At 39.4% G+C, this 20,907-nt stretch overlaps 1 protein-coding gene across 15 annotated transcripts in view; it reads right to left on the reverse strand.

Annotated features, from left to right (window-relative positions):
* The window catches only part of LOC309712972 (ankyrin-3-like), a 158,271-nt gene that overhangs the window by 80,102 nt on the left and 57,262 nt on the right, over window positions 1–20,907 (reverse strand). For all 15 annotated transcript variants that reach the window (XM_082544231.1, XM_082544235.1, XM_082544229.1 and 12 more), the window contains exons 2-5: window positions 10,565–10,666; window positions 10,036–10,134; window positions 6,457–6,555; window positions 3,935–4,033 (exon numbers count right to left, since the gene is read on the reverse strand). In XM_082544231.1, the coding sequence (XP_082400357.1) occupies window positions 3,935–4,033; window positions 6,457–6,555; window positions 10,036–10,134; window positions 10,565–10,666 (399 nt within the window). The remainder of the gene's footprint in view (window positions 1–3,934; window positions 4,034–6,456; window positions 6,556–10,035; window positions 10,135–10,564; window positions 10,667–20,907) is intronic.

The following is a 20,907-nucleotide window of genomic DNA, read 5'->3' on the forward strand; positions in this document are numbered from 1 at the left end:
AGAAGAAAATGTGATTCTGAGTGAATTTGAACCCCTTATATGACCACTGTGCGCAAGTTTCACTAAATTCTGAGCAATCTTCTAGGAACAGCGATTCTTGTGTGTCGTGGATAATTATTACGTCTTACGGTAGATTAACCCTGGAGAACCCATGCGGTCAAATTTGACCCCATGGTTTCCCTAGTAAACCAATAGGGTCGGCTCTGACCCCATGGGTTCTCCAGGGTTAAGTTATGTATAAAATATGAGGTTATCATAAAACTGTTACTGTAAAATAGCTTGGCTGCTTTATGGTTAAACTCAAGACACTAGTTGACACTGAGACACTGGCAGTCACCTTTATAATTCAACAATATTTAAGTCCCTATGATCAAATTTACATACAGGCGCTGAACAAGTAAAGGGCAATAACATAACTAGGGCTGTTCGATATAACGATATATATCGGATGACGATATAAAAACATCTATCGTTTCATTTTACGCTATCGTTGGTTTCGTGGTGTCGCAAAATAAACTGTTTACGGCAATATTTTTCATTGTTTTGATGGTCACTGTAGTGGCTATATTAATTTCGTAAAGTTCTCTCTTTCTCTTATATTTAATATAACCACATTAGGGATGGACAAGCGCCTGTTTTTATGCGTTTTGGTTAGCAACAACGACGGTAACACCATCGCGTGTCTGCTTGTTTATGTTCCACATAAACCTTTCACAATAAAGCTCACGATCCTGTTGAGACTTTTCAAAATAAACTGAATAACGTGAAAGAGCAGATTATTTACGGATGAGAAGTAAAAAAGAGCCGCCAGGTGCTAAAAAATAGACCTTAGACTCAAACGTTAGAACAGGCTTTTCCCCGCAGCACGCCGTGTAATAAATACAAAGAAAACGGCGGCCGTTACAACTTATGTCTAAAAATGTATCGTTTCATGCATCGGTTAAAACACTCGACTCCGGGTAAAGGACACGCAGCTGGAAACACTTCCTGCAAGTCGAGCTGCCCGAGATTCACAGAATTTACAGAAAATGTTACATTTTTGTGATTTATATCGTTATCGGGACGATAGAATTCTTATATCGGGATATGAGATTTTGGTCATATCGCACAGACCTACACATAACCATTCAGCAATTTAGGCATTTTAGTTTTAGATACTGTAAGTGCTTTAGTAAGTTCAGTGTCTCACTTAAGAACAAACGGAAAGGAAATTAAGCTGCGAATGGACACATACTAGGATGCAGACAAGATGAGATTGCATACTGCCCACAAACACACACGCACGCACACACACACACACACACACACACACACACACACACACACACACACACACACACACACACACACACACACACACACACTATATGTAGACACTGACTCACGCAGGCAGTAAGATAAACGTAAGATGCTACTAGGAGAGCGTCTATGACTCATCAAAGGAAAGATTCCTTGCAAGGAAAACAATATACTCTGCACGTATGTGTGTCTTTGTGTGTTTATGTGTGTCTGTGTGCACACTTGTATGTTTATACAGGACACCAACTGTCTAGATAAAACCAACTCTGCATCACTAGACACCCACACATTAAAGCCGAAACTCCTCCCTCAGAGATCCAACGCCGCTCACACAAATAATCAGTGAGGGCGAGAAATAAACACACCCTCGCCTGCACAGACACGCACACACACACAGAGGCACGTGCATAAACAGGCTGACACACATTCATAATGTGATCCAAAAACATGTTTGCAAAACACACCCACACATGCGCATACCCCTGGGCACACAAACACATTCAAATGCATAAATTTAGGCTTTGTAAGAATTTTAAAGGTCACAATCCATCCCTAAGCACTAGCTCCCGTTTCATCTGATTTAGGAATCAGGAAAAGAGAAAAAAAACTAGTCTAATGTCCTAAAAATACTTTGGGACTCAAACAACAGCATCAGCAGCTGCAAACAAAAAGGCAAAGACAGGGTTTTGATCTTCCTTTAAAAGCTTAAAAATGGAAAGTGACAGAGCACAATTTCCTTCTTACCAAAATAGCACAAGCCAGTTTTTGAACAATACAAAGCGAGTTATTAAAAAAATCAAGTTATTCTGATGGGGTATCAGCAAAGTTGCACACTAAAAATAAAGAGATTTTGTAAAGCCCCTTATAAAGTGATGGCAAAAAAGATGATTCTAATATGCTCAAATATAGACAAATATTTCTTATAAAAGCTTTGTTCTCTAATTAAATGCTTAAACATGAATTATTAAACAGCAGGAGTTGCTTCATAGATATATTTCCTCACATGAATAATTCACATTGGTCTCACCCCACTGGAGTAGTCACAAAAAGGGTGAAAAGAGGGGAAGAGTGAGATGTGGTGGAATAAGAGGGCGAGCAGGAGGAGTCGGAGGCAGACAAAAGAATGATGGAGGGCATGAAAAAGAAATAAGGAGGAGAGAAAAGGAAGAAAGACGAGGAGGAAAAATGAGGTGCCACGAAGGCCTGAGTGAAATGTCTCAGACACAGTTCTGTAAACACCGCACTAATACTAATACTAATAAGATAAAAGCAGCATCAAATGTGCATTTGCAGAACACATCAGCAGAACATAAAAGGCACCTCTCTAATTACCTTCAAACTAAAGCTTTAAAGTATATTTTAGTCTGATTGATCCCACTTACAACATTGTGCGGGTATCTGATACCTGGTATTTTTTATCTTTGTACACTTTGGAGCTTCATTGTTTCCTATCCTGTCATTATTTTTCACTAGAGCACAACGTGTGTATTAATCCCTATCTAAAAACTTTTTAAATAATGTTTGCTCAAATAACAGCTGTTTTATACAGAATAAAAGCTGAAAAAAGAACTATATTTATGAGATGTTTCTGCATCACTAGCAGAAATTAAATGACCTGTTAGGACTGAATGCAACATTTAAGGTACAGAAGCCAAAAACTAAATGGACAGCACGTATAGAATAACATCATGACAGTATAACCTTTATGTGTTCTGCACGCTGCTTCAGTTTACAATTTATAACTGCATCTGTATATGTATATATCGCTAGATGCTCATTTTATTCTCCTTTGAACATGTGGTGGACTGGATCGAGATACTTCAGGGACCTCCTGGCCCTCCTTTGCCCACGTGTGATCTAGACTTTAATATTCCCAACAACATAGCCAAAATTTAAAATGTACAGATGCTTGTATTTAAATGATTCATACTCAGAATGAGTTCTTCTTGTTAACGCTCTGAGGTCTACATCGTCATTGGTGCTAACCTTAGCCTAACCCTACATTTTGTATGAAAGGACAATTAACTTGTTTGGAAGAAATTCTAAAGTTTTTTCTTGTGTCAGTTAGAATGATTATGCATCAGAAAGATGTGACTAAAATGAAAAACGATCGTCACACTTTAGTCTTGCAGTGGTGGCAGTCGGCCGTCTGCTTTACTACTGCAGATGATGGATCGCTGTGTCACACTCACAGCGTAGCATTTGGTCTCGCCACTCATGCTTTTTCTCCTGTTAACGTCACCGGTTCCTCCCTCTGCTGGCAGCTGAAGACAGTCAAGGTCACTCTGAACGAACACATGCTGCTGCTGCTGCTCCCGTCTCTACCTCCTTCACTCTAATCACTCTGCCTCTTTACTCCCTCTAGGCAACAGATTAATCTCTGAAAAATAATTATTTTTTCTAACCCTAATAAACAGTGACCTCATATGTTACACCGGTCGTCTACTAAATGAGCTAGCGGGTGCAGGCACTAATCTAACATTTGAAACAAAGAAACCGATGGTGATAATGTTGCAGTGTAATTACAGAGGGGGTTGGTAGCTGTTAGAAGATGTTATGGGTTTGTGAGCATGTGCAAACACATGTTAGGTTGTGTCTTTGTGTTTTGTGTATGTGTATGAGAGACTGCCTTTACCTCAGTGGCGATGCTCTGGCTGGAGCCATTGTCCAATAAGAACTGCACCACATCCAAGTGATTCTCCTGCGCTGCCATATACAGCGGAGTGAAGCCATTCTGCAGAGAAACAAAAGAAGAAATGATGCTGTTAATGTTTAAAGACTGACACATTCTCGATCTATGTGTCACAAGGATAGGGAATTTAAACATTAGAGGTAATTAATGAAACTTTACCAAGACAAAAACAGCGCAAGGACACCGATGCATGCTTTATTTTGTATATATTGATAAAGTGTTTGCGTGCTTGTAGAAAAAAATTACTTCTATTAGTACCAAATAATAGTGTCTCAGTTAAATTCCAGTTATATAAAATAATGACCCTTACAGAAAGACGGACTTGGGTAGGATGTGATTGTCATTTCTCACCCCAAAGAAATTATCGTATATCGGAAAAAAGAGAAATATGAATAAAATTCCGCATGTGGACTAAAAGACATTATGTAGAGATCTATACCTTCTTTCTAAAGAAAGATATAGAACCTGTACAGTAAAACACATTTGACAAAATAAACTAAATGAAGTTACAATACAAATGATTAAGAAAACTAGTGTTAATAAAATAAAAACACAACAAATGTTGGCCAGACTGATATCAAGGAGTCAGGTGATAAGGTGATTAATCCTGTTAATATCTCTGCTTACATTAGGTCATTGTGGGCAGTGCTGAAACATCAATAAGCAGTACTGCTTTTTGGCAATATTGGGTTTATAGGATTTCTGCATTAATGTGATAAAGCACCTTGATGTGTCAGGCGTGAAATTGACTGCAGAACAGGTTTTTATTCTATAAAAGATTTCTTAATTTCATTTTCAGAAAACTTGATTGCCACACATGCTATTATACACTAAAACTATGATGACCCAATCATACTTGAAAGCAGGGAGATTATTTTTACCTGACTTCCACCACCCCACACAAATGTTATATTCTAGCAGCGTTATCATAGTGTACATACCGTCACCTCAACACATACCTCACACCTAATAAGAGTGTAGATAAAAGTCAGTGTGGGGCTGAATCTGACAAGTGTGTGTGTGTGTGTGTTACCACACTAGATATAAGAAAACATATCTCCATAGCAACACAGGCATCCAAAAACCATTTCAGCATGCAAAAAAACTCCTCTTCATCCTCCTCTTCCATTCTTTGTAGTTATTCTAGTGTCACTGCACCAAATGCTTTCCTCGTTATACGCATAATTTAAAGGGGGCAAATTATGCGAAATCCACTTTTTCATTCTTTTGAATCGTAATTATATGTCCCCGGTGTGTCTAGTGACCCAGAAAGTATAAGAGAAGAAGACCCCCTCCTGTCTCCATAAAGCATTTTTCAGAACAATCATTTTTATCCTTTATTGGACAGGGACAGTAAAGCATAGACAGAAAAGTAGAGAGAGACTAATGGGGATTAACATGGAGGAAATAGACTGGGTCATTTTTGAAACAAGGCCCCTGCAGCCTTCAGCATATGGGTTGCCTGTTCAAAAAACTAAGCTATAGTGACACTCTGGTTTATAAGCTCCTTTTAATGTGAGAAGAGAATAAGCACCACCCATTACTGTTGGAGAGATCCTAAACATTTACTCCTCAGACGCCGTGAACACAGTAACGTATTACAAATTATTTGTTACTTAATTATTCCTTGAAGAGAGCAATTTCGTTACACTGCTTGTTAGATTATTTTCATGTTACTCCATGAGAAGTGCTGAAATGCACTGTCTCATAATTACCAGCTAACAGCGTAAACCTGAGGCTACAGTCCCACATAAACATACTGTCATACAAAACTAACTCTTTCTTTTAGTGTTTAAATGACACAAATTTGACTGCATGGTTAAAAACTAAAGCTTCACATTGCCTGTTACTGTAATTCTACTGTGGAATCAAGTGTCAGTAGAAAAAGAAAGGACAAAATGCTGAAGTTCACACTGGGAAAAAGAACGTGGCACTGTGCAGATAGCTAAAGATACTTTTTAACCCAAGTACTGCAACTGCATTGTAATGAATAAATCTGGTACAGTGATGGACATTGGTGATGTACACTGGTAACTACTAGAATTTGCATTAAAATCAATTGACCTTCTCCTACTCTTCAAGTAAAATCGGAGATGGAAAGAAGTTTAGGTCAGCACTAAAGATTAAAGGTCATCAATACTGATGTCATTTTCTTCCTCTCATCAGCTGCAGCCAAAGCCTTCACAGTGACATCGTTATAGTTGCTGTGGTGACAAGTCCACTGTGAGTGTGTGCGCATGCTGACTATCGAATGTGGGCTAAGCTGCACAGCAGAGTTGCTGACACAGCAAGCAAATACACACACACACACACACACACACACACACACACACACAAATGGACCCTGTATGTACACATTCTTCTGGATGAATGCACGAATTCAAACATGGTCTTCCAAAAGAGATGATTTCGCCGTACAGCCTTGTGAGTTCATGTGTCTGTGTTTTCGAGAGGGGATGCCTTACCTGAGACTGAGCATTGACGTTGGCACTGTGGGTGACAAGCTCCTTCACCACCTCTGTCTGTCCAGCAAGAGAAGCTATGTGGAGGGCAGTGTTTCCTTTCTAAAGAACAGAAACAAAACAAACATTTAAAATTTTAGGAAAACTTAGGAAGAATTATTTTTAGCTTTTTGGATGCATGTAAAGGCCTGGGCTATGTGGATGTTTATGAGTCACACAGGAGAAATGTTTTGCATATTGCTTGTTTACAGCAGAAGTGCAAACTGCACACATATCTCTCTGGGGGAGTGCAGGAGAGTTAAAAGCAGCATGGATTGACTTAATGCTATGGAAGCTTTTAAAGCACTTTTACAAGCTTCAGTGTCTGATTGCTGCAAATTGAGTGAAAAATATCACTTTTTATTAAAGTCCTATCTCAATCAAACCTTAATATTTGCTGTAATATGATATCATTGTCTGTGATGTCTGTAAATCATAAATTAGAATTCACAGGAAAGGACAATTAATATAACTTTGGGACTGTGTGTGTATATGCAAACTATGATTAGCGCTAATCTCAAAAACTATAAATAAAATTAGGCTAACAAAATAATAGTTGCACCTTGTAATATAATTTATATAATTTATAATGTAAAGCTTGGAGAGAGCATATTCCCCCAAAAACAGAAGACTGACAAACTGAATAAGTCTACAAATCAAAATCTGTTCATATCTGTTCATGAATATCATTCATTTTCACTGTCTTTTGTTCTGTTGGCGAGCACAGATTAAAGGGCTGCCCACTGAATGAAAATGAGCACACAATCTGAATCCATTAGCTGGTCTGCTGATTGATGCTAGAAACTGATGCTAACTTTACTAGCATGAATTTTATTCTTTGTTTACTTTGGCATTTAACAGTAGTTAACTTATCGAGTACTAGAGCATCCTGATGTGTCCAGCTCTGCTAACTATGACACGACTGAGTCAAGTGCACTAGCCCAACAGTCAGGACACCAGCAGTTAGCCTATTAGCCTTAACTTGCAAGCACTAATACTTCATAACCAGTCAACTTGGTCTTGCGCTTTGTTACCAAAATAAACAGCATTTCTAGAGCAATGCTTTACCTGTCCTTTTATAGGACTGTTGTTGTTGGTGATGCCACATTATTTATAACTTGTTAGGCCCCTAACACAGTCTACGGTAACTGTCAGATACTGTTCATTTGAAAACATAAACAGCTAAATTGTTGTCAGTAGCTAGCTAATTATAAGACTGCATCTTTTGCACTTCACATCAAGTGTTTAACTGTGTGCAACCAAAAGAAACTTTGCCTGTTTCCCTTTGTCCATAGACCCAGCATATTCATATACAGATATATACAGATTAAATATACATAACCCTGAACAACACATATGCACATGTTAAGGGTGAAAATTAAGGTTATAGCATTACTTCTGAACACTGGTTCAACTTGAATAACAGATACAGACTGTGCAACGGGAAGATAAACGTTCAAGAGTCACAGAAAGAGAAAAAAAATGGAAATACAAAGAAGAAAACTACTACATACTGAAAAGACTAGCAGAGCTAGTCTGATATGTGCATTACTCATACGCAGCTCTAATGGATGCACCTGTTATATGTGTGTGAGCCATAGCAAGCAGTAGCTGTCGCCATGCTGTCATTCTTACTGCCACTAAACCCTCTGCACATACACCTCGCTTCGTTCCTCACATGCTTCGCCTCTCCTTCCTACTGCTGCTGAATCTAGTTTAGAACAAGATACAACGGTTTGATTCTGACATTAATTTGGGATTCTTGAAGTTTTCATGGCTCATTTGGGAGCCATTGTATGAGTGAGGGATACACATCAGACACCTTTAAACTGCTTTTGTAACATGTCTGTTCAGAGAAAACCTGTTATTGGACATTTTCTGACTAGTTTTGTAGCATTCCTTGACATAGTTGTTTTTGTTAATGTTGTAGTTTTAGTTTGCTATTCAAGCTAAATATGAATAGAAGTGCTTCCCCCATCACAGCATAACATAAATTGTGACTGAATGAAATGTACAGTAGTGTATTCTTTCCTTGGCTCACTTATGTCGCACATAAAACACTTACAAGGGCTGCCATTACAGCCACACTTTAAAAACTTGCATAATTACTATATAAGCACATATTAAAACCAGAATTTGTCTTCTTCTGGAAGGATTCAGGTTACAGTCCCAGAGAACTATTGATATATTACAATGCTCACACCTGCAGGGCTACAAAGGCCTCTCTTTTCTTCTCTTGTTCTTGTGTTTTTTCTGCCCTGTGCAATTAAATGTCACCTGTATATGCAGCTGGACAATAATGGATTATCAGCTTTTGTATGTTACAGATAATGGAGTTTCCTAAGGTATCTGACCTTCTGGAAGCATTTCTGACAGATATTCTAGTTAGAAAGTTGACTTTTCAAAGATTAGAACAGAATAGTCACACAAAATTCCCATGTGAGTAACCAAGTTAGGTTTCTGTAACCATGCCTATCGTGTTTTATGTGAATAACTACTTGCAGCACTGTGAAGTTCTTACTGGAGAGACTGTCTACAAATCTGCACTATTATGTTTTAATATCAGATCTGCCTTTTCTATAAAGGTATGAAAAACTAGCATGAAAAGGGGAAGCTCAGGTGGAGAGGGGTTGCACAGCAGCTCGCAGGGGCAACAGTAACTGCTCATAGGCTAAAATTACTTAAACTGCTAAAGAGTTTTAGCTGATCGGATCACATTGTCAGCTGGTGTAGCAGGGTACCTCAACTTCAGTTTGCTTGTTACACCTGTTAAGCTGCTTTTTGCAATTTTGTTTATTAATTGTTGAGCTGTTTTTACATCTGCCTTTTCACTCACTTCCAGCATGCTCAGATAGTATTAATAAGTCACTATCAAGCCTAACCAAATGCTTACACATTTATACCCAGTATTTTGGAGTTTTCATGCGCACAGATGTGTTACAGAAGGGTTTGAGGGACTCCATCAACTATCTTGAACAATATAATGAAAAAGCAGACAAAGTAAACTAATAGTGCATGGCACATGGGCACAAATAGCATCAGCTGCAAGTCTCTGGTGTTAATACCACGACCCTGTATTAGTATTTTTAAAAACATTGTTGTAAGCAGACTGCTTCAGTGCTGGGAAACATCTGTAAGAATTGTGAGTTATTACCTAATTACTCCCACTAACCTAGTTTAGTGTGGTGATGTCAGCATCATGGCAGAAAATCCAATCATCGTGAATTTAATCGCCTTTCTTCTAATGGATAAATTTAATGCAGTGGAGCATTTCACTGTCAAACACTTTACATACACTACCAGACCAACAAGCCCTATGTGGTGAAATACCGGAATGTCCGTGACAGGACTTATACTAAATCAGTACTTGACCTCTCTACTCACATGCAGCCATTCATCTCCTCTCCTGCTGCTTAATCAATGTGACTTTGGGAAGGTGCAGACTCAGCAAACTTTGCGTGTGTGTGTGTCTGTGAATTCATGCATACACAGTGTGCCTGTGTGAGTGATTGTATGTTTATGCGACTCCTGGGTGGCACACACCTTAGTAGCAGCATCCACATTGGCACCCTGTTTGATGAGCTCAGCCACCACTTCCACATGGCCCTCCTTCGAAGCCAGATGGAGAGCATTGAGGCCATTCTGGAGAGAAAGAAAAGAGAGGAAGAGGAATGGAGATTAAATTAAAATAATCTTTATTGTTTTGCTTTTTCCCCTGCAAATCTGGTCTCTATTGAGACTAACATTCAACATATAAACTCTTTATGTGTGATTTTGAATCCAAACCATTTGGTATACTTGAACTAATTTAGTTTAGTTCCTGTAAGTCGTGCATTTAGGGAATGTAACACAACAAACCATAGGCTGAATTGGTGACCATGCAGGCATGGCAATAGTCTAAGGTTGCGCCTGCTTCACAAATTATATAAATAACTAGAAGAACTATTCCTACAATTTAAAGCTGAGTTTGGAGTTTCAGCGATAAAAAGACTGGATACATGGTTTGAGTTGTTTATATGGAAATTTTACTTTAAAAAACTCTACAATGGTGCAGTCTTATTAGCAAGCTTACCTGATTGCAAATATTAATGTCAACCCCATTTTTCAGGTAATCCAACGCTTTCTCAAGGTTGCCAGCCCGAGCAGCCCGCAGATAACAAGCGTTTACGTCTGTCTGCAGGAAGACAGAGACAGGAGAAAATGATTATTATCCTAAACATACAATGTATTACAATGAGCTGAACAAAAGACACACACAGGAAAAAATGAATGCACAAACAATTAGAATCTTCGAATGCTGCTAAAATAAACTTTTCCTATGTAAAAAGAAAAGTATTTATTATCCTAAAACAGCAGTAATATTTAATGTTCGAAGCTTATTTTAGACTATTTAATACTTTGGAAATATGTTGAGAAAAACAACTTGGAGGCTATTATTTTTGTGTCAAAGCTTACTTATGAATCCTTGCAACAGGAGATAAGTTGAGTAAATCCCCCAAAGCTTGTATGTTATTAGCCAAAATGAATAGATTAGAATGTGTGTGGTAAACCCTTTGAGGGCTCAAAGAAGCTGAATAAGAGCCAAAATAGGAAAACATTTATAAGAGTGGGTCTGAGAGAAATAAAGTGGTCTTCAACATGCCTGCTGGGTTAAACACCCTAAAACCCAGCCAAGAAAAAACAGCCTGCCAAATCCAAGCCAAAAACCACAGGATTTATTCTGCTTGATACATTTTTTCAAGTTTGATTGGTGCCAGCATGGGACATTTTTTTATAGATTCAATGATACATCTGGATTAAGCTAAACATCAAACTGCACTGAGTTAATTGAATTTGACAACCCCGACTTAAAATTAAATATGTAGAAGTAAGTTATTTATCGTGATACTTGCAAGAAGATATTTTTGCATTTGCATCTTAAGAAATTTAACTCACTATCCTGTTTTGACTGATATTCTATTCAGGCACATTTCAGGAAACTAATCAACGTAACTAAATAAAGAATCAATAACATTTGATCACAATCAGATGAAGTAGAAGTACTTTGTCACTAATGCAGCCTTTCTTTTGGGAAGCATTACATCACAAACAAGCATAGTGGTACCTGTGCAACTTTAGGAACACAAGACACCACATTTTTAAGACTGCAGCTCATTATTTTCATTTACACTCATCTGCTGGTGTGCTTACAACGCTCTGCAGTGAGGTAATATGTCTTGGATGCAGGAAGAAGAGAAGATCAGTACCAAATTAATCTGTAAATGCATTGTCAGCACTATGAAAATGTGAAAAATGGCATGTCTAACCTGGCAGAGTATTATATATTAGCATAATGAGCATGCTACATTTATTTCAGCCTATTGCATTTTTTTTACAGAGGTATTAATCTTTCTGTTAACCAATATTTCTATCAAGCAGGCCTATCACAGCTGTTGGCATCTATAAAACTACAACATGTAGCAACATTTCTGAGAAGATGCACATCAGGTTAGAGCATAGATTTAACACTATACTAAACACTATACTAGTACAAAATGATCACATCCATCTTATCAACACATAAAAACAAATATTTTTTAAAGCTGGCTAGACACGGGACTGACTACTGACCCACACAGCAAAATTGGTATGGCCAGGATCTGGCCCACAGAATGTGCTTACACATGCCCACATACTGCAAAGAATGACGGCCCTTTGGTGGTCCAGACCAGGTTTGCCAGATGTGGCCCACACATGGGCCAGTACAAAGGCAGTTGCAGACACACTGGTGGTCCTGTGCTGGCCATATTCAGTCAATCACACACTTTCTCTAAACTGACTGCTTCCTAACTACATTCATACACATTCACACTCAGACTGGAGGAGCCAGGGATCAAACCACTAACCTTGTGATCAGTAAGTGACCTGCTCTACCTCCTGAGCTACAGCTACCCAGTAGTAAACATGATTAAACCCTCACTAGGTTTTGAATAAAGTGTACACTCACAAACCTGTCAAACCTGCATTTGATGCTGGGAGCATCCAAAATTATTGTTTTTGAAAAGTAAAGTGTATTTTTTTGCAAAGGGAGTATAATTATACCAAACACACACAGTCAACCCTAACATCTACTGCGAGCACCCCTGATGACTAACTGTGTCTCCATGGGGAGCAGTAGCAGCAGCTGAAGAGCTATTTGCAGTTAACCTGTCACAGCTGCAAACATGTGTCATTATCAAGCTGAGCTGAGGATTCTGAAAGAGGGAAGTGAACATGCTGTATGTGCACATGTTTATATCTGTCCCTGTGTGCCAGGATTTCAGGGTGTGGCCTATGTAGGCAGAGCAGAAACAGGCTGAATTTGAGCACGCTGTGACAGCAGAAAGGTTGAAAAGATGGCAGATAGTCAGTGTGTGTGTGTATCTGATTTCATGATTGCAGTGCTGTGATTCTTCAGCCTACCACACCCATGTAGTTGAATGGATGCCCACACAGTGCACAGGATAGGCACTCTCAAATTACTGTTTGCTCATGTGCCCATTAACCTGCAGTATTCTCAACAAAGTAGATGAAAGGATTTAAAGTTAGCATCAGGCAGATCCTATCATTCCAGGAGATTATCTTAATTTCACATCTGGGATCATTCACAAACCCATTTTCACATAGTGTTTGATACAGAATTCACTTCATTAAAGACAATTTAATTCACTTGTCTTACTTTCAAGCATCACTGAGAATGGTTACAGAAGAATTTGTTTACCATGACATGGATGATGGCAAATGCTAAACTGCAGCTTTAAAGTAGTTTAAAAAAGAGAAGAGTGTGATTTCTTAAAATTTCCCTTCTCCCTATGCACCTCCTCAAGCTGTTCTGGCTAGGTGATCCCAAGCCAGTCAAGAGGCACAGTGTGTGTGTCTGGGGTAGAACACCTGAGCTAGGAGGTGTCCAGGAGGGATGCTAATCAGAACACTTCGGGGTGCTCTTTTCCTTTTTACTTTGATGTTTGGAGGAACAGTGGCTCTACTCTGAGCTCTGACAAAATAACTGAACTCACTGATCTCTAAGACTGAGCCCAGACAGCCTTTAGAGGAAAATAATTTCTGCCACTTGTATTTCTGATCCTGTTCTTTCAATCACTACACACAGTTGATGGTCATACATGAAAGCAAAAACCAGTATATCAACAGCTTTGCTTAACACTTGGCTCTGCTTTCACCACAACGGTACATCAACTCCACCTTTTCTGCACTCATCAACAAAACCTCCAAATACTTGAACAACACAGCTACATTCCCTGCTAAATGCTATGCTGTGCTCACCAGCTAGTCTCCAGCTACATTTCTCTGTTATGGAGCAGGAACTGTAGTTGCTGCCTGCTATCACAAAAGACCAATGACAATGAACTGAAGCAGCAAAGCTGGAATTCACTTTGAATCAAGTTACATCTTTCAACTTTGCCTTTGATGCATTGTTCCTGTAAAAATACAGATTATAGCAGCCTTAATGTTTTCATTAAAAGCATAATTGAACTGAATAAACTGGGCTATTGCTTTAAACTGTATTGTGTATTTCACAATCAGTCTTTGCGCAATGTAAAAATCTCTACAGTGATATGAACAATCAAGTCAAGCTCATTGCACCATGAGCTGTGTTATTTGCTGAGGTCATTTCCCACTCAGTGAATAGATCTTACCTAAGGTCATCATCACATATACGCAAACACACAGGAGAGCTTACAGGATGTCAAACACAGGAGTTTCCTGGATGACTGAAACTGCAAGTAACCTCTCTAATGGAGTTTAACATTACTTTTAGTGAAAGTACTGCATTGCAGCTTTTGTAAAGGTTACAGATTCTTGTCATTATTTAGACCTCTATGGAGATGCATACCTGCATACTTTTTTGCCTGACCTTGCTGTAACATGTAACTCAACCTGAAACAAAATAGAAACCATATCAATAACACTGATCTAGTAAACTGTCCCAACTAATATAAAACACTCTAGTAGTAAGACTATCCTGTTTGCCAGAGTTGGCCCTGACATAATTCAGTTTTTATCATCAACAGTGCAAATGTAAAAACGAAACATATAATAGTGTCCCCATATTATTTCTGTAAAATAAAAGGATATTTTCTTGCAATTGCATATTTCAAAATAAAATATTTACTAAGAGTTCTTTCTACCAGTCTGGAAACAGTGCGCCGTGGAAATTTTTAAAACCCAGAGACGGATTGTAAGGCCTGGTGCCAAGCCTTTCAAATTTAATGTGGGGGCAGCCTGGGCTGCTTAGAATTCAGGGCATTATCAGAGTTCCAGTTCAAAGCGGCATCCTCTGGAAAAGTACTCTGGTCAAAGAGCAACACCAGTCCAGCTCAGGACTTCCCAGTTTGGTCAGCACACGACACTGAAAATAACCACGTCACTGCTGTGACTGTCTGCTGCATGGCAGGTAATCAAGATGAAGACAGATGCCAAAACATTTTTTTAATATAATCTTTAAATATTTTCATAGCTTTTATTTGAGATGTTCATGAAAAGAAACCCGTATTTTCTGCCTCTGTTACCAACACAAATGCACAGCTAGACTAAAGCTGAATAAACACAGAGCGTTTTTGACATTAACCTGTGCTGGGGAGAGATCCTTTTTATCCGTGTATGAACATGTGTTGGAAATGGTAAATGGCCTGCATTTGTATAGCGCTTTTCTAGTCCCTAAGGACCCCAAAGCGCTTTACACTACATTCAGTCATTCACCCATTCACACACTGGCGATGGCAAGCTACATTGTAGCCACAGCTGCCCTGGGGCGCACTGACAGAGGCGAGGCTGCCGGACACTGGCACCACCGGGCCCTCTGACCACCACCAGTAGGCAAACACGGGGTTAGTATCTTGCCCAAGGATATTTGGCATGCAGCGAGGAGGCAGCCTGGTGGCTCTGCCACCTGAGCTACAGCCACCCAGGAAAGAAAACAATGCAGTTTGAGCTCCAGAATACATTTATTTACACTTATTTACTCTGGAGAAATGTAAGTACATTTTCAAAGACTGAGAGAAAAGCAGTTTTTGACTATTTAATTGCTATATTTTCACTAAACACACTTGTGCTTGTTGAAAACCCAGTTGCATACTTGTATGTACTGGATACTGAAAATACCCAATCAAATTAAGACCCGTGCCTACATTTGTATCTACGCTCACAAAATATTTGCTTTCTTTTTTTGGCCAGGTTGCTTTTTATTTTTACATTCATCGGCCCCCAATATGCCCAAATTTCAAAGAGAAATTAAAAATGCATGCCGTGGAAGAGTTCGGGTCTTAGGAGGTTAAACGTAATCCTGGTTTCCACCGAACCAATTCTGGGGCTACAGAGAAAAAAGGGAACATATTCAGTAAGCAGCAGTTCTCTGGGTGAAAATGTCTTGTTGGTGTGAGCGGTTAGAGGAGAATAGACAGACAGCTTTAAGCTGATACGAAAACACCTCAAATAACCACTCGTAGTAACTAAGCTATGCAGAAAAGCATCAACGCACAAGTTGAACCTTGAAGCAGATAGGCTAAAGCGGAAGAATAGCACACCTGTCAGCTAAGAACAGGAAACACCTGCTCACCAAAACGTTGCCTGCCTTGTATCAATGGTTCAGTCTGATGATGTAGGCCACGGGCGACATGAGTATTAAATCTGACCAGAGTGCACACATCTTCTGATGGAAAACATTCCACGTCACAAAGCTCGACTGACTGTCTGATGCTATCAAGTCAATATGGTTAACAATATGTGAGGATCTGCTTGTTGAATCTATGCCACAAATAATTAAGGCAGTTCTGAAGGCAAAGGGGAGTTCATTCTGATATAAGCATGGTGTGCTCAACAAAGTGACCGGAGAGGTTACGTGCACTCAGGAATGTCTGCCCACGAAGGCCATTCAGCTACAATAATAGAACCAAGAATCATGTTTTCCTTTTCAAATGAAAGTTGATGTCTGCAGTTCCTGTCACACACTTCCAATAAATTTGTTATCATCGCTCTCAGGTTGCTCCGCTCTGATACTGTGCCAACCTGGCTGGTGTGAGCCAACACAGTTGTCACTTTTATCACAATATTTCTGTCTACAGTGGAGCTGAAGAATGTATTTGGTTATTTATTTGTCTTTTCAGACCTTACAGAAAACTGGGTTTCCTGTAAGGTCTCTTGGATCAACAAAAAGCAAATCAATTTGAAGACAGCTATTCAGGGCTTTTGGTCTCATTAATGCATTTTGTATAACAACTAAATGTTTGGTCAGTGAAAATAATAATAATTAGTCAGGCAACAGACATGTAATTAAAAATAATTATATGTAACATTTACCTTGCTACAAAATAACTTTGCAAATTTTATTGTGTATAACTTCCACTTAGTTTGCCATCTAGTTTGTAGGACTTCAATCTAGTAGGATTGTAACAACATGAGCGCAACAATAAAGGCTTCAAACTCAAAAACTTTGTTTACCCCAAAGCTCATGTTTTAAATTGCCATGTGAGTGGAGACCTGCTCAGCTTTTTGCTAAGTGCCATTCGAGTGCAACTTTATTTATCCGTGAAAGAGATATGCAAAGAATGCTTCTGTCGCTCTTTTTCCACAACACGCCACTTCACACTCATACAGTTACACACATTCCAACATGAGAGCTGCCCCCTGACGCAGAGGGACGAGAGTGAGAGTTAGTCATACATATCACCAGCTAGCTTTTGTGTAGAAGCTAATTTTATAGACACACTTATAAAACTCAAACAGTATTCTGCTAACTCCACAGGGCATTAAGATTAACACCCTCCCACTTGTGTGTTTAACCAGGTTACATATTACGTGACCCCACTTTAACTACTGTTAAACTACTGCTTGGCTACAGTAAGACAGAAAATGCTGCATAGAGTATATCACATATCAGCAGGTTACTGAAGACATAACAGTGTTTAAGCTGCCTTTCTACCTCACTCCTACAGCTGAATGAAAGCGACATTAATAATGAATTAAAGCACCAATCTTCACCATTCTTGTTGTTTTTAGCTTCCTTTTTTGCTCTTTTGTTTTCTTTTTTCCACAAACAATACAGAGCATGCGCCACTATCCAAGGTCAGGTACTTCCATTCATATCAGTCTGTAACATGAAACTATATCCACTGGAAATCGTATCTACAGACTTATAAAAACACAATAAAGGGGACTTTATATATGTGCAATCACAGTTAGGTAGTTAGGATTGCAACAAGACACACAGGAGTGCATACACAAACACAGACACACACACACACATCCATTCACACACACGCACTGCAGCAGAGTGGTGCAGCAGAGTTATCACTGCGACCCATCCCATCAACAGACCCCCAGTCTACAATCTCCCATCACCATCATTCGACAGTGTCTCATGTCTGGACGGGTAACTGCTACAACACCACTAAATCCCACCAGCTACACAATCTCTAGTCCTGTTAGCATTACAGCAGCATATCAGGAGACAGGAGGCTAACTCTGTGAGCTCAGTGACTTTTACAGTAAAGTACAGTAAAGACTTACTTCTGCCAAATATTCTGCTGCCTCCTCCACTGCCATGTTTCTCAGCCCGCAGCTGAAAGTGTGAAACCTGAGCAGTCAATTATAGCAGCTAAGCCCTAGCCTGGAAGCTAGGGAGAGAGGGATGGGGGCAAGAGAGGAGAGGGAGTAGGAGGAGGGACTGTCGGTGTTTGAGAGGGAGGGAGGGAGAGAAAGACAGAGAGTGAAAGGCTGTGAGTGAAAGAGAGAGAGGGGGGCATTATGTCACAGCTAAAAATACCTGGCTTGCAGTGAGAAAGTCCAGAGCATGGAGGAGGACGAGAGGGAGGGATGGGGGAGGCAGGAGACTTCCGGCGTTAATCTTAGACCAGGTGGCGGCACCGGATCAGAGGACAGAGGCTCTGAGTGTGCACGCCAGTGTGCTAAGAGTTTTCTATTTTCAAGTTTTGATTTTTATTAAGGTTAAAAATGTTTGTCTAGTTTCCCAAATGGACTAACTTGTTTCAGTTTAGTTTTTATTGTTTAAAGAAAGGTTTGTTTTATTATAATTACTACTTAAAAGAGCTCACAATAAAAAAACTAGACTCACGCTCATGAATCCTAGTCTAGATAAACATATGCACATCAGACTGGCTGTAAAACCTGAACAAATACAGAGACTAACACTCAAGACTTTTTTATAAAGAGATTCTTTCTGAAGTCCTTAATTTTTTTAGTCCCTATTTTTTAGAGACATAATAATGCCAACAGCTACTTGTTAAAAGCAAAATTTTAAAAAATCCCATCTAGTTCTTTTCACTTCTTTATATTTAAGAGGAATTTAAAATGTAATACGTTTTTAAGAATTTAGTTCCCAACCTTTTTGGCCTGAGGCTCACACAAAGCTATCATGTAATTTTCTCCCCCCCTCCCACAAAGTGGCAAAGTTCAAGTGAAGCTATCATGCTTTCTCCTTAATTTCTGTCAAAAACTATTATGATGGCAGATTCTGCTTTTAAACACAGCGAATATTTGAAATATTGACATAAATATTGTCTCCAAGTAGCAGTGGTTACCACTGTTGCCTCACAGCAAGAAGGGCCTGAGTTCAATTTCACCATCCTGCCAGGGCTTTTCTTTGTGGAGTTTGCATGTTCTCCCTGTGTCTGCGTGGGCTCTCTTCAGGTACTCCAGCTTCCTCCCACAGTCCAAAGACATGCAGTTAGTGGGGTTTGGTTAATTCATGATTTAAAATTTCCCATAGGTATGAATGTGAGTGCGAGTGGTGGTCCGTCTCCATGTTTTTATCCCTACGACAGACCCCGCCTCTCATCAATACCTGTCTGGGTATACCCTGCCTCTTGCCCTAAGACAGCTGGGAAAGGCTCCAGCATCCCCGCAACCTTGTATTAGATAAGTGGAAAAGAATGGGTTGACTACAAATAATTCGTGTGAGCCAAAAACTCAGACTTCAGACATTTTTTTTCTGCTTTTGGCTCTATATCATGTCACTGAGCAGACATCCTCATAGGGTCATGTAGGCACACAGCTCTAGCTCAGAGTACAGACGCTCACCCTGTTCTAAGCCATTAGCAGTAAATTGTAAGAAAGTTGGCTAAATGGAAACTTGGTTCATTCAGATGGAGGTTGAAATGAGGCCACGCGCAAAGTAATTTATAATAAAATTAAGGGTTATTTTAAACTGTAATCACTTCAAAGATACACTAGTAGAGTTCAAAAATAAAATTATGGAGTTGGAAACTAGCATAGAAGGTCTTTCTTAAAGTCTGAGTTAACAGTTTTACTAGAAACACATTTTCCCTTTAAACCCATGAACCCTCACAGTTCTCTTGTGACCATTTGGAAGGATGTAAGCCCTTGGTTGGCAATCACTGGTCTGTCTAACCCCATCTAACCTTATATAACTATAAAAACAGTGTGACCTTAAAAGCTACAACAGCCATATAGGGCAGGGATAGCTCAGTAGGTAGAGTAGTCGCCTCATGATCGGAAGGTCGGGGGTTCGAGTCCACTGAACGGCTACCCTGAGGTACCCCTGAGCAAGGTACCGTCCCTACACACTGCTCCCCGGGCACCTGCTTAGTGGCTGCCCACTGCTTCACTGAGTGAATGGGTCAAATGCAGAGAAAAACAAGTTATTTCCCCACGGGGATCAATAAAGTATACATTATTATTATATGCTGCTTGCCCACTGGTGCACCATATTATGATACTTTAACTGAGGTAGGTGTGCATATCTCTTACAATAAATGCAGGATGGAATAAGAGTACAATAATCTCTCCACCTGTGAAAATTCCTGTCTGACTCTAAAAAGGTGTGTGGGTTGAGCGGTTAACACAATCCATTGCACCTAAAATAAACTGCAGCAAAAAACTTGGCAGTCAAGTATCAGCATTTTATCTACTCACACAACAAAAGTGTCAGAGTAAAAACCACCAACACACACATGCGCAAAATATTTACCTCGACCTTCCTTCTTCACCAATACAGTGAGATTCACACATACACAAGTACACACAAGCAGAGACTTCAAGGGTCAAAGTCCAGCAGGTAGATTAGGGAGATATTAAAGAGACAGACAACATTGGTTAACTTCATAGAGGAATTTGTCAGGGAGACTGAGAATATCAGTAAACAAGACAAAATCCATTTAGAAGCAGGCATGTCAAGACAATAAAGCTTGAGACAATTGTGTTAGCAGTCAGTTTTGAGCTAACTTGATAGTTCGGTAAGCAGCATTAGTGTCTTGGAAACATCAAATAAAGTGTCTTTGAATGTCAGAGTTGATCTGCTTATAGCAGTTTATAATAAATTAGTCCAAATGTGTAGATACAGTGATACCATCCATAACAGCAGTTATAAGCATTTTATGTCCTGACTTCAGTAGTGGCAGGGCA

The sequence above is a fragment of the Aulonocara stuartgranti genome (genome assembly GCF_965226115.1).
Source record: "Aulonocara stuartgranti genome assembly, chromosome: 8".
NCBI lineage: Eukaryota > Metazoa > Chordata > Actinopteri > Cichliformes > Cichlidae > Aulonocara > Aulonocara stuartgranti.